Source organism: Peromyscus californicus, unplaced genomic scaffold (assembly GCF_007827085.1).
Source record: "Peromyscus californicus insignis strain IS unplaced genomic scaffold, ASM782708v3 Scaffold_21__1_contigs__length_65335640, whole genome shotgun sequence".
Lineage (NCBI taxonomy): Eukaryota > Metazoa > Chordata > Mammalia > Rodentia > Cricetidae > Peromyscus > Peromyscus californicus.
Genome location: NW_026294514.1, coordinates 33,973,944 through 33,986,283, shown reverse-complemented (window position 1 = coordinate 33,986,283; position 12,340 = coordinate 33,973,944). Strand labels below are relative to the sequence as shown.

The 12,340-nt window shown below is 39.4% G+C and overlaps 1 protein-coding gene across 11 annotated transcripts in view; it reads right to left on the bottom strand.

Moving 5' to 3' along the window:
* Positions 1 to 12,340, bottom strand: part of Nyap2 (neuronal tyrosine-phosphorylated phosphoinositide-3-kinase adaptor 2) — a 409,837-nt gene that overhangs the window by 172,453 nt on the left and 225,044 nt on the right. The window contains exon 7 of one of the 11 annotated variants that reach the window (XM_052750016.1): positions 11,920 to 12,235. The exons of the other annotated variants lie outside the window; for them this stretch is intronic. Coding sequence (XP_052605976.1) covers positions 12,143 to 12,235 — 93 coding nt within the window. The 3' untranslated portion in view covers positions 11,920 to 12,142. Of the gene's footprint in view, positions 1 to 11,919; positions 12,236 to 12,340 lie in introns of those variants that run through there. 11 annotated transcript variants of the gene reach the window in all.

The following is a 12,340-nucleotide window of genomic DNA, read 5'->3' as shown; positions in this document are numbered from 1 at the left end:
GAATTTCAAAATTTGTTAGCTATTTAGAGTTGGATTAAGAGACAAAGCCCAAGAGAATAGTTTCATAAGGAAAAAGGCCAGAGACTCATTTCATGTCACCATGAAGAAAATGTTAATGGTGTTCAGTCATCATTTTACAAACACTATACCAGCAGACATATTGAGGCTAAAGAGAGCTGTGGGAAAAAGTGATGAGAAAAGTTGATGATGGGTACTAAGTTATGGTTAGACAAGAGTAGATTCTTGCACACTGCAAAGTAGGTTGACCATAGATATGTCTGTGCACAGTATGTCTGAAATGACTGGGAGAATAAAGGATGTTTGGCCATGAAGAAATGGTAAGTAATTTAGGAGATAGATCTATTTAACCTGACTTAAGTATTAAAGCATGCATGTATATGTTGATATAGTACACAGTACCCTGATAATATGTACAATATCTATGTTTAGTTACTAGTTTAGAAACTAGTGTAAACATAACTTTAAAAAAATATAATAGATTTTCTGTGGCTGGAGAGAAGGCTCAATGGCTAAGAGTATTGTCTGCTCTTCCAAAGGACCCGGGTTTGGTTCCTAGCATGCACATGGTTGCTCAGAATGGTCTATAACTCCAGCCCCAGGGAACTGCAGACCTTCTGCTGGCCTCTGCAGGTACCAGGGTCACACAGGGTGCACAGACATGCATACAGTCAAAATACTCATGCACATAAATTAAATTTACTTTTTAAATAATAAGATGGATAAGTGCTTATTATGGCTCTGGTGTCCTATTGCATGTAGAATTTTATCTCTTGGGGGAAAAATGAAGTGTAAACTGAGAAGTGTAAATGACTGTATAAGCTCCAATGCATGTTATCAGGTGAAGGGAAATGATCAAAGGTACAAGAACTGAATCCACTCAAGCATGAGGGTAAGCCACAGCTTTACACCTGAGCACAGAGCACACATACAGGTCAAGTAAGTGAGGTACACTTTGTAAAGGACAGAGTACTGCAATGCCATCAAAAGTAACATTATTACAAGAGAGTCAATGTGCTATGTCATTTTTATGTGTGAAATTAGTTAACATTTTGCTGCTTTCAAATCTGTAGGAAGTTCTGAAAAACCATGTAGTGAAGACATAGATGGTGTGTCACAGGATGTACTTACACCTTCTGAGGAAAACTGATTTATGTTTGTATATAAAAGGGTGTATACCTATAGATGTGATTACCTTAAAATGTATATGATTCACAATTTGATTTTGTACTATTATGGGATTTAAAATTTTGGTCTTTGGAAAATAAAATGGCTATATTTAAAATAAAATACAGTTTTCCAGTAAAGAAGACATAATAGGATTCTCAAGAATTAAACCTAGTAATGACTACAGAAATAATTCCAGCTATTAATTGATTAAGCTAATTGTTTATAATAAAGAAAGCCCTGAGAAATTTCCAGAATTAATTCATATGTTTTTAAATGAGCGAGACATTTATCAGAGGAAAACTGTAAAAAGACATTCCCTGAAGGAAAGCGCAGTGGTACAAGATAAAATTCAATTACAGGAAATGTATTGATGTTTTCACTAAATATATTCTCTTAATCACCTACATTAGCATTAATTTAATTTCAAGTTTAATTTCATTATAAAATACCAGCTTTTGATAATGGATGTAGGCTTGACCGCAGTCATCTGAGGGAGAATGAAACCTTGGTAAACAGGTCCTTTATGTAGAGAAAGGTGGTTTGTAGACAAGCCATTTATTAATCCTCAAGGAGAAGACTGACAATAACTAATGAAGTCTATAAGACATGCTAATTCTTACAGCTTGGAATTGAGCTGGGGAGACAAAATTTGCTTTTCTCCACTGAGATGCCCTGCAGAGAAGCAGGCAGTAGCATTTACAGTGATCCACTCTGGAGTTGAATTCACCATTGTACTAGATCTAGGTGATTTGATCCACATGCCTGAGCCTCATGATGAAAGAACCAGAAAGACCAAACTGTAGAATATAAGACTACATTAGGCTACATAATATTGAAAATTTTTGAACCCACACAGGAAAACAATAACTAATTGAGATATTAAAGATTCAAGCGAGAAGAAGAAGGCATTGGAGGCAAGGGTCAAGAGGGGGCAGGAAAACCTAGATTCGAGGTTCTCTTGGAGATCAGAGCAACACAACAGTCATCAGGAGCCATGCTTCCTGTCTTCCTGAATAGCCAGATTTCCCCACTCAGCCTAGTGATGTTGCAAGCTTAGTGCTTGGGCAAAGTGCCAGCTACAGCTTTTCATTTCCTTGGTGACAAAACTTTTTTGTATAGTAGAAAAATACGTGGTTTTGAATTTATTGAAGTAAGGAAGCGGCAGCTCCCCACTGCCTCCAAGGCAGATGTCGCACCAGGGTCTTTGTTTCTCTGGCCACGGCATCACAGAATAAAAACAAACGTTGAACAACAAATTCAAAAATCAGTTATCAACAGTTTATTGCAGTTCATAATCCACAAGATAAGTGTTCAAAGGGGAGCCGCCTTCCTTTCTATCTCTTCATCTTTTCTTTTGCTTCTCAGCTACTTCTGTGTCCCTTATTTAGTGTCTTAGAGAACATATTCAGAGTATCTAAAATCACACACACACACACACACACACACACACACACACACACACACACACCATCCTGTCTGAGAGAGATACTGTCTGTAAGATGGGTAGAGACAGGAAACATAGGCTCCCACTCCACTCCTAATTGAAAGCCTTTAAACCTGATTTACAGAATTGAAAGCTCTTGTTTCCTGTTAACCTACTCTCATGAGGATGATTTGATGTGGTTTGCTCAAATACAAATGACTGAAAGGAATTTCTTATTAAATGGTGATGACTGTTTCTGGCACTAGGGATGCAGGCTACCTTAAACATCTCTAATGCTCGCAAAAAAAAAAAAGCTTCCATAGTCATGATGAGCAGTTATGGCTTGGGCCCGAAAATGATTGAAATTTTGACAGAGAAAAGGAATCTGCCATTGCAGGCACTATCAGAAACCATCTCTCACAGGACTCCTTATAGACTGTGATCCCACTCTCCTCTAGAAATAAGAACCAAAGTCTCCTCTCTACCTTCCTCTAGAATCGTGACCCAATGTGAAATCAAAGATGGGGTGCATCACGGTAACTTCAGTTTGGCATTATTTCAAGAGTGACCCTGTGCCTTTGTCATAGCTTGATTACCCAGATCAGAAGTCACCTTGGCATTTCCTGTTTCTTGTCTCAGTACCTTTCAGCTGCATGCTTCAGAAAGAGGTGTCAACAGAGTTTTAATACCTGTAGCCATGATAGGAGGAACAGAACATGGAAAACTATAACTATGCGAGTTTTACTCATGAAGCCAAGTGTCTGTCTAGCATTACCAGGGACCCTGTGATAATAATGTCACATTTACACAATCTAGGTTACTAGGGAGACACAGAGACAATACGGGAACATCTACCTTTATAATCCCATTGCCTGTAGCGAGTCAATGGTTCTCCTTTACACAAAATCTGAGCTCTGGATTTGGGAGATGGCTGAGGATGTAAGAGAGTTTTCAAATGCAAGGATCTGACTTCAATCTCCAGCAGTCATACAAAAATCCAGGCATGGCTGCGAGTGTTTCTGTAACTTCAGCACTGTGACAGGGGTAGATGGTACGTGGGTAGAGACAGGAATATTGCTGAGGACTGGCAATTGCTCACTCCCAGCCTCCTTCCCAGTTTGGTGAGGAGACTGTGTCTTAAGGTAAAGAATGATATGATAGGATACTCTGTATGAGACTCTGGCCTTTGTGTAGGCCCACAGGCATGCACACCTACACACAGGTGCATACACTACAGGTACACACACATGCACACACACAGATGTGCACACACACACACACACACACACACACACACACACACACACACAAATACATCTGAGTTCTCTCCATCTTCTTGGAACCTGTACCAATTCTGTTTCAATCAAAAGAAAATTTCTTGCAGTTGAAACTGCCAGGTCTTCTTCCTAAAGTGCTGACTTATTTTTACAAATATGAGGAATTCTTTTTGACAGCTGCTTAGCCCAATTTCTAATACTCCAAGGAAGTGACCAATATAGCTCTCCGGATCATTCTTTCATAAACACTGTAATGACAAACGTTTCCTTCCAGATTCAGATCTACAAACCACTCCAAAATAAAATGCAAGTGGGGAAAAATGAAAATCATGACAAAGGGGAGTGGAGAGGATGTGAGTGTTTTGTAATAGTTTGTAGCACACAGAAGGCTTCAATTAGAGGGCTCTAAAATTTAATCTAGTCCTCCTCATTTCTCCTGATTTTTTCATAGATATCCTAACACATACCAGAATAATGATAGCCCCAAAAGTATTAAAGTATTTGTTACATTGTGCTGAGAATGAATACCTTGCTCAAAAGAAAAAAAAACTTAATTTCTCATGGCTGTCCTTAGGACCCTCTAGGAAATTAATAAAAAGCCTATATTTAATAATCATATTATTTTGTACATTATCGACCTCAGTATCAACTTTCTCTAACAATGTAAATGTACATTACTTTGTAAATTGGTCAAGAAAAAGCATTCAATCTCAGTTCCTCATTCCTTGGAATCAGCACGTGATCGTTAAGTGTGTTTTCTCTCTCTCTTAATACTTTAGGGTTTAAGGAAGAGAGGCCGGGGCAGAAACATTCCCTATTCAGAGAAATGCTCCATCTAATTCCAGAGCACACAAAGCTTTCCTGCTCCTCCTTCACAAAGAGTCCCTCAGAATGCCCTCCCTTCTTTGACAACACTGCTCTCATCACGATACTCATATTTACGTTCACAGTAATTACTGATTAGTGCTTCCTTCCTGTCACACATAGCCTCATTACAATGACCTCAGCTCCAGAGTAAAAGTTCCATAACTACATCTATCATTTAAAAATGTATTGCCATAAAATTCCTTTGACAAAAGAATCAACTTCTTAAGAAGACTGAACATGAACATTTCTAGAAAAATGCGAATTGCTGAATTAAGGGGCTATAACTCAGTGGCTGAGAGCTGACCTCACGAAACGTACGCAAGTTGTTGTCAATAAAATCGTGCAGAAAGCAGCATCATACTTAGCCCCTACAGCAGAAGATGATCTGCTGTTTGAATAAATCACAGCTCTCTGCATATAATAACCTCCCCTAACTTAGCACATTCTTTTGCACTGAATTGAAATGGTTTTACAAGGCAGGGCATGCAGGACCGAGAACTTCAGACACATTTATAAACTTGAGTGGCACGCCATTACCTCCACCCAGAGACCTCGTTTTCAAACTTGATAGGAACAAATTTTCAGTTACCGATTGACATTATGACTTAAAAGCATCAAGGCAAGCAAATGGCTTCCCAGATGGATCCACTATCTGTGGAGAAACTTGCACTGGAAATTTCAAGAGAAGAAGTAAGTCTCACAATGTGCTAAATACTATACGAAATGCTTTACAGATTACTGCATTGGGTCTAAAATATTCATGTAACCATATTTTCTAAACTAACTTCACTCAATTATAGTTGATTTACCAATAACATTAACAGTAATTCTTATTGCTCTCGTACTTTAGCCTAGTTAAGAATAACTCCCTATTACAGGCGAAGAAACTGCATTTCCAGAGCTGAGTGACAAATTTTAAAAGGGGTTAAGCCAATGCTGATTGATTCTAGAAGCTGTCATCTTTCTCCACAAAAGCACATGAAAATGTTAACAATATAATGTGCTTCAAAATCATGGCCTTAGGGAAAACTTCATACTAATAAGTCATGTGTTTCGTATCAATTATATTATCCAGGAAATGCCTGAAACTACTTATTTGTGTGTGCATGATATATGTATTGGGGAGGAGCACAGATGTGTCAAGGCATGCAAATGCATAGAGATTAATAGCAATAAAAATCAATAATAAAATAGATTTTTAAGAACAAACTTAAGACATTAGAAACTGCACTCAGGAAAATAAAATATTTTGGCATGTTTGTGTTTAGAAATATTTAAGTATTCTTTAAAAATAGTTCTGATGAGTAGAATTTTAAAATTTTCATGTACATGGGTATGTATGTCTGTGTACCATGCGAATGCAGTGCCTGTGGAAACCAGAAGGCATTAGATCCATTAGGCATGAAGTTACAGATGGTAGTGAGTTGTTGTTCAAGTATTAGAAATAGAACCCTGGTCCTCTGAAAGAGCAGCCAGAGCTCTTAACTGCTGAGCCATCTCTCCAGTCCCTATCTAGAATTATGTGAAGGTCACATGAATGTGACTGAGACTGGAGATTCCCTTAAAGCTCTCAGGCAAGCTAGTAGAGAAGAAGCCTAGTAGAGAAGAAGCAAGCAAGCAAACAAACCAACAAAACAAACACAAGCCAAACCCAAACCAAACAAAATAAAAAACAAAATTCACAACTTTTCAAAAATGTTAGGACCTAAGGACTGATACTCAAAATTGTCCTCTGATTTCCACCTTGGCACATATGTGCCCACATACGAGCATACATATTTACTCACATATAAATAAAAGCTCAAGACATTTCCTATATAGAATAATTGATATGAAGCATATTACTTGTTCACATTATTTTTTCTATGTCATGATTTTTGAATTTGTCAGTGCTATTAATATTTCCATTTCTCTGTTTTTCCTTGAGGTAAAGTAATTGCTTTCTTACAGCATTCCTAAACAATGAGAACACGCCTCTGAAAGTACTTGCAATCATGTTCATGCTTGCTGAGCTACATATTCCCTGATCAGCACTTGCCAAATTCCTTATACAATATAGTTGATATCTTTTCCTGCTCTGGAATCAGCATAAAATAATGTATTCACTGTCCTTTGGGTATTGAGCAATGATAAGAAAGCCGATGATATTGTCAACCCACTTTATCATAAGTTACCTTTATCCTACACTCGTTAGGACTACAATTACAGCCCTCTTAATTACTACCATTCTTCAGACACGGCACCTGAGTCACAGAAGTTCAATAATTTGTCCCCAGAACTCATCAAGGGGACAGTTGAGGCAGGATAAAGTCTAGGGACTGCACATTTGCACATTCACATCTAACCTCAGGACCTGATGAGTAACATCTTCCGTAAATTAGAATCTCCAGCTGGCTCCTCCAGCTTCTCTCTCACACCTTATCACATAAGTCAAAAAGAATGTAAGTTTGGGAAAGAGATAAAGTCTTCATGTTTATTTTTTTTTTCATTCTTTAATAAAATGCAACACAAGTGTGTCAGGAAAAGGTGCCTCTTTCCCAGGAAAATTGTAGAAAACAACAGAAAAGAACCCAAACTCCAAAGACAATGTCACTAATTTGCTCTAAATTTTTAAGGCAGAAATGGAAACACTGTCACTATTAGTAAATAATCAAATATGAAGATGCACTGACTACCAAGCATGGGTTGTGGGAGAAGACACAGCTTTTCCACGTTTCACCATGGTAGTCATGGATGGATTGTCATTACCTCAGCTTTTGAAATTAAGTATTAGCTCATTCCTTTTATGGCAGCATGTGAAATTGGGATAACATTCCTCACTTTGCTGAAATATTGTTGATTTATACAATCAGTGTGTTATTAGAAATATGACTTTCAAGTGATATTTGTTCTGGGTTTGGGCTGTAGCCTCATATTAGAGAATTTACCTTACATGTATGGGGAACAAAATTATACCCTTTACAAATTATACACTGTCTTTTAATTCCCTGAATTAATGAGCCTCTTGTACTTGATAAGTTTCAATAAATTCCTACACTCTATGGTGACCAAATACAGCCTCAGCTTCTCTAGCAACATACTGCTCCCAAGAGAATCTGCAAGTAGATCAGATTTAGCACATGTCATCAACCATATGGCCCAGTTTTGAACTGACTAACAGCCAATCCTGAGGGTCTTCTTGGTCTCAGCTAACCAAAGGCAAAAGGTTCAGAGACCTTGTGGTCGCTGGTAGATGGAGGGCACATTACAGGTCTCGAGTTTCCCCGGCTAATCAATGTCACACCATAACATACCACTTTCCTTTGCAAGGAGTCCAGTCACAGTCTCATGGGAGCAAAGACAGACACAAATACTTCCTGACAATTAGCCCCTGAGCATTATCCCATCCCACAGCCCAAAGATGCTTTAGATAAGGGAAACACACACTTGAGACAGGGGCTAATATACTCTCACTACCCTTAAGCTAACATTACAAGTGATTTCATTGGATGACACAGGAATATGTAGCTTAACAGGACATCCGGCACACACTTTAAACCCACATGCTCAGCCCTTGAATTCAAAGACTACAAGTGAATATGGATTCACAGCCCCAAACTGTGGGAGTTGACCACAATCTTCTCATCAAGTCCCCCTAGCAGAAAGGAAGGCTTGGCTTTGTCCTTCTTGGCTCTACCCAGCAGCTTTCAGCATAGACAGTTAATTACTGAAAGTCTCTTGAACCCAACTCCAGACCAACTCTTAGACCCTAAACTTCGTAGCATCACCTAACTCCCCTGTTACGAATGGCCTGTCTGCACATTACTCGGAAAACCCACCAGAGCTTCATTCTACAGCCCAATTGGACCAGGTAAGGCAACCTGCTTGACCTTGTACCCAACACAAAAGGGAGACAGAACTGTTAGTAATGACTACAGAGAAAGTGAAAGACTCATTTGGCCTTTTCATCCTCCTGCCAAGGAATCTGCCAGGACAGACCCAGCTTGTGGAGGGCCAGGCTAGTTTTTCAATTCACAAAGGAGCCTTAGCTTTCTGAATCTCCTGCAGGTCTAATACTCGCTCATTAGTCCTGGAATCCTATTTCTGAAAAGGTTACATGACCATAGGTTTGATTCACAAGAGGCCATGGTGAAGCCCACACCTCCTATCACCACCTGGGAAAAAGTGGCATTTGTCACTGACACATAATGACCTAAGGACATCATTCATTTTTTTTCCAAAATAAAAAGGGGAGGTGTTACAGAGAAATGTTAGTAGTGTTGATCTTTAGCCAGTTCTCTGTCATTCTGAAACACATGATACAGGATTATTGTATTAATTACTGCTTGCTACTTCCTAAGTGAGTGCTGAAAAACCCACTGCTGGATTTTTAGGAGCAAAGCTGAGATGGTGTCACATGAAGGAGGAAACAATGAAGCAATACTGCCCTCTTGTGGCACAGTAAGAGTTTGTAAACAATGAGGCCATTTTAAAATGTTTATGAAGTATTGGTGTTCAGTATGGCATTTTTCAAACAAAATTTGTTTCTGTTGCCTCTTTCTCCAGTATCTTCCCCCGACATCCATGCTCCCCCTGGGCTCTCCAAAGCCTGGCAGACCCCTTTTGCATGCTTCCATGCCACATGCACCCTTCAGTCGTCCCCAAATCCCTCTTGTTCCCCTAGAGTAATCTCCCATTTAGTTTTACAGAATATACACATTCTCACAACTTTCCCATTGCACAACTTGTGTGTAAATAGGAGTATTTAGTGTTTGGAATCTCCTACGGACTCATCTTGCAAAGGCCTAAAGACCCACTGTCATCCTTTCCAGTGGCCATGGGTGTCTCCTCACTGCTCCAGAAATCTGTCACCGTTCTAAAGGTTCTCTGATGAAGGTTCCATGACTTCCCTTTCTGAAACATTCCAGGGTTTGCTTTCACATCTGATAAAAATGCCATTTACATCAGCAAGGACCCGTTTCTTCTAGTCACACCTGCTTGTTTGAGGGGGGAAGCAGTCTCCATCATGTCATCTCTGTCCCTTGATGCTCTTTTACAAGGTCAAAGCCAGACAAGCAGAACCACAGCAACTGTGGCTTGGGTAGAGGGACTGATCATGATGTATTCATAAAACCTCACATTTAGGACCAGTAACGCCACATACTCAATCTAGGACAGTCTGTATTTGAACAGATCAAAATGTGCAAAGGCAATGACTTCATATGAAGACCGTGTCTTTGTTGTCTCACTAAGGCAGTTCCCTGATGCTGCTGTGAGCTTTATCCAAACCCCTTTCCTCAGAGGCTGATTCATAAAGCTAGGGATTTGAATGATTTTATCTATCCATTTAGTCCTTTACTCTGCTAGCCATGCAACTGATAGAGGTAAGACTTTCAATTCTTTTCTTCTGTCACTTTAAACTCTAACAATATTAATTATCCCACACCTTCTATTATTAATACAAAAGCTGCTTACTGTTTTTATTTCCGTTCTAGATTTCATTTATTTCTAATTTTCTTGTTTGGGTCTTTTAAGATTTGTTTTTATTATTTTTCATTACAGGTGTGAGTTTGTGTCTGTGCGTGGGTATGTTCATGTGAGTGTAGGTGCCTGTCTGCAGAGGTTGGAGACATCAGATCTTCATGAAGCTGTCTTTGCAGGCAGTTGTGACCCACCTGAAGTGGGTGCTGGGAACTGTGCTTGAGTCCAATGCATGAGCACTACCGACTCTTACTTGCTGAGCTGAGTCATCTCTTCAGTCCCTAGTTTCAATTAATTTAATTTCTTCAAATATTTTAAGGCATAATATATATGATGTTTGTATATATGTGTATCTATACATGTATATGTACGTATTCATGTATGTGAATGTGGGTCTACTCATAACATGGCCTATGGATAGAGATCAGAGGGCAAACTTGGGTGTTGATCTGGACCTTCCACCTTGTTTGAGACAGGGTCTGGTCTATGACCCTAATACTCTGAGTGTTCCAATCCTGTCTAATCTCACAAGCTGAGCAGGATGGAGCTTGTTGGAAGGGAGACATAGTCTCTTCACCGCATACTCCAGGCTACCTGGCTCAAGAGGTTTGAGGGAGTCTCCTTTCTCCTCCTCCTAGCTCTTCACAGGAATTCTGGGATCACCGATACTCACACTACACATCTGGCAACAGGTGGGTTCTGAGGATCAAGCTTGTAGACTCCTCATTTGTATTCGCTGAGCCTGAGGGTTTTCTGCTCAGGGACTAGATTTCCCAGCTTGCCTTGCAAACTATGGAAGTTATTTCTGTTCCAATAAGGGCCAGCATCCCACCTCCCTCAGTAGGTAAAAGCATTGCAGGCTGTCTGCCCTTATCTGCAGATACACATAAACTGGTGATAGACATGTAGATCACTGGTTTCAGTCTTACAGAAATTCAAATATCTTTTGAGTTGTGAATAATATAGAAAACTTGTTTCATGTTGTTCTATTCTACAGAGAAGACTGGTATTGGAGTTGGGATTTGGCCTGCCTGCCCCAGACTCAAGCAGTTTTTTTTTTGTTTTTTTTTTTAAGTTTCCTCCAAAATCTCTATCCTGGGTCAGGCCAATCACCTGACTCTGTGACAGTGAAAACACAGAAACACAAAACAGCCCAGGAAAAGACATTTTGCACTTGAGAACAACTGAGAAATAAAGTATGACCCATAGAGGTTATAAATGGTGAGGTGTTTAACTCTCTGAATTCTAACCCTGCCCACCCATTTTCTTGGTTTGGTTCACGGTTCTCTAAAGCTTTTGTTGAAACTTTAACTTTTGGACTGGGAGAGATGGCTCAGAGGTTAAGAGCATTGCCTGTTCTTCCAGAGGTCCTGAGTTCAATTCCCAGCAACCACATGGTGGCTCATAACCATCTATGAGATTTGGCGCCTTCTTCTGGTCTGCAGGCATGCTTGCAGATAGGACACTGTATACATAATAAATAAATCTTAAAAAAGAAAAACAACACTGTAATTTCTGTTAATTCAAGGTCAACCTGGTCTGTATAGCAAATTACAGGCCAGCCAGGGCTACAGGGAAAGACCTTGTCCAAAAAAAAAAAAAGAAAGAAAGAAAAGAAAAGAAAGAAACTTTAACTTTCTTTATTTAGGATTTATAAGTTCACTGAATATGATTTAAAAGGGATGTATAGGTAATCTGCTATAACATACCATGTATGTAACATGAACTAAACTCTTGTTCGGGAAGAGGACATGTGCCTGATGTGCGAGCTGACCTTGGGGCCCCATGTGGTGTGCTGTTGTCTTGGCTGATTACCTAGCAGTCATGAGGCTTTCTACCATCTCAGCTGGTGACATCAGGAGAGAAGCATGCCATGTGACTTTACTGCCATCTTGATTATGGTGACTGTATGCTATCCCTCCACTGATCAATGTGTTCCCTTTTTTTCAGACTGAGGAGGCAGCAGGAAGTCTCCAAGATATTTTGGATTAGCATGGATTTTTGTATGATGGTATTTGTCCTGCGAATGAAAAATAACAGATGAGAACAAAATTATGAGTAAGCTCTATGTAACGTATGTTCGATGATTAACGTTTGTCATCTCCTAAGGTTCCCCTTGCTATTT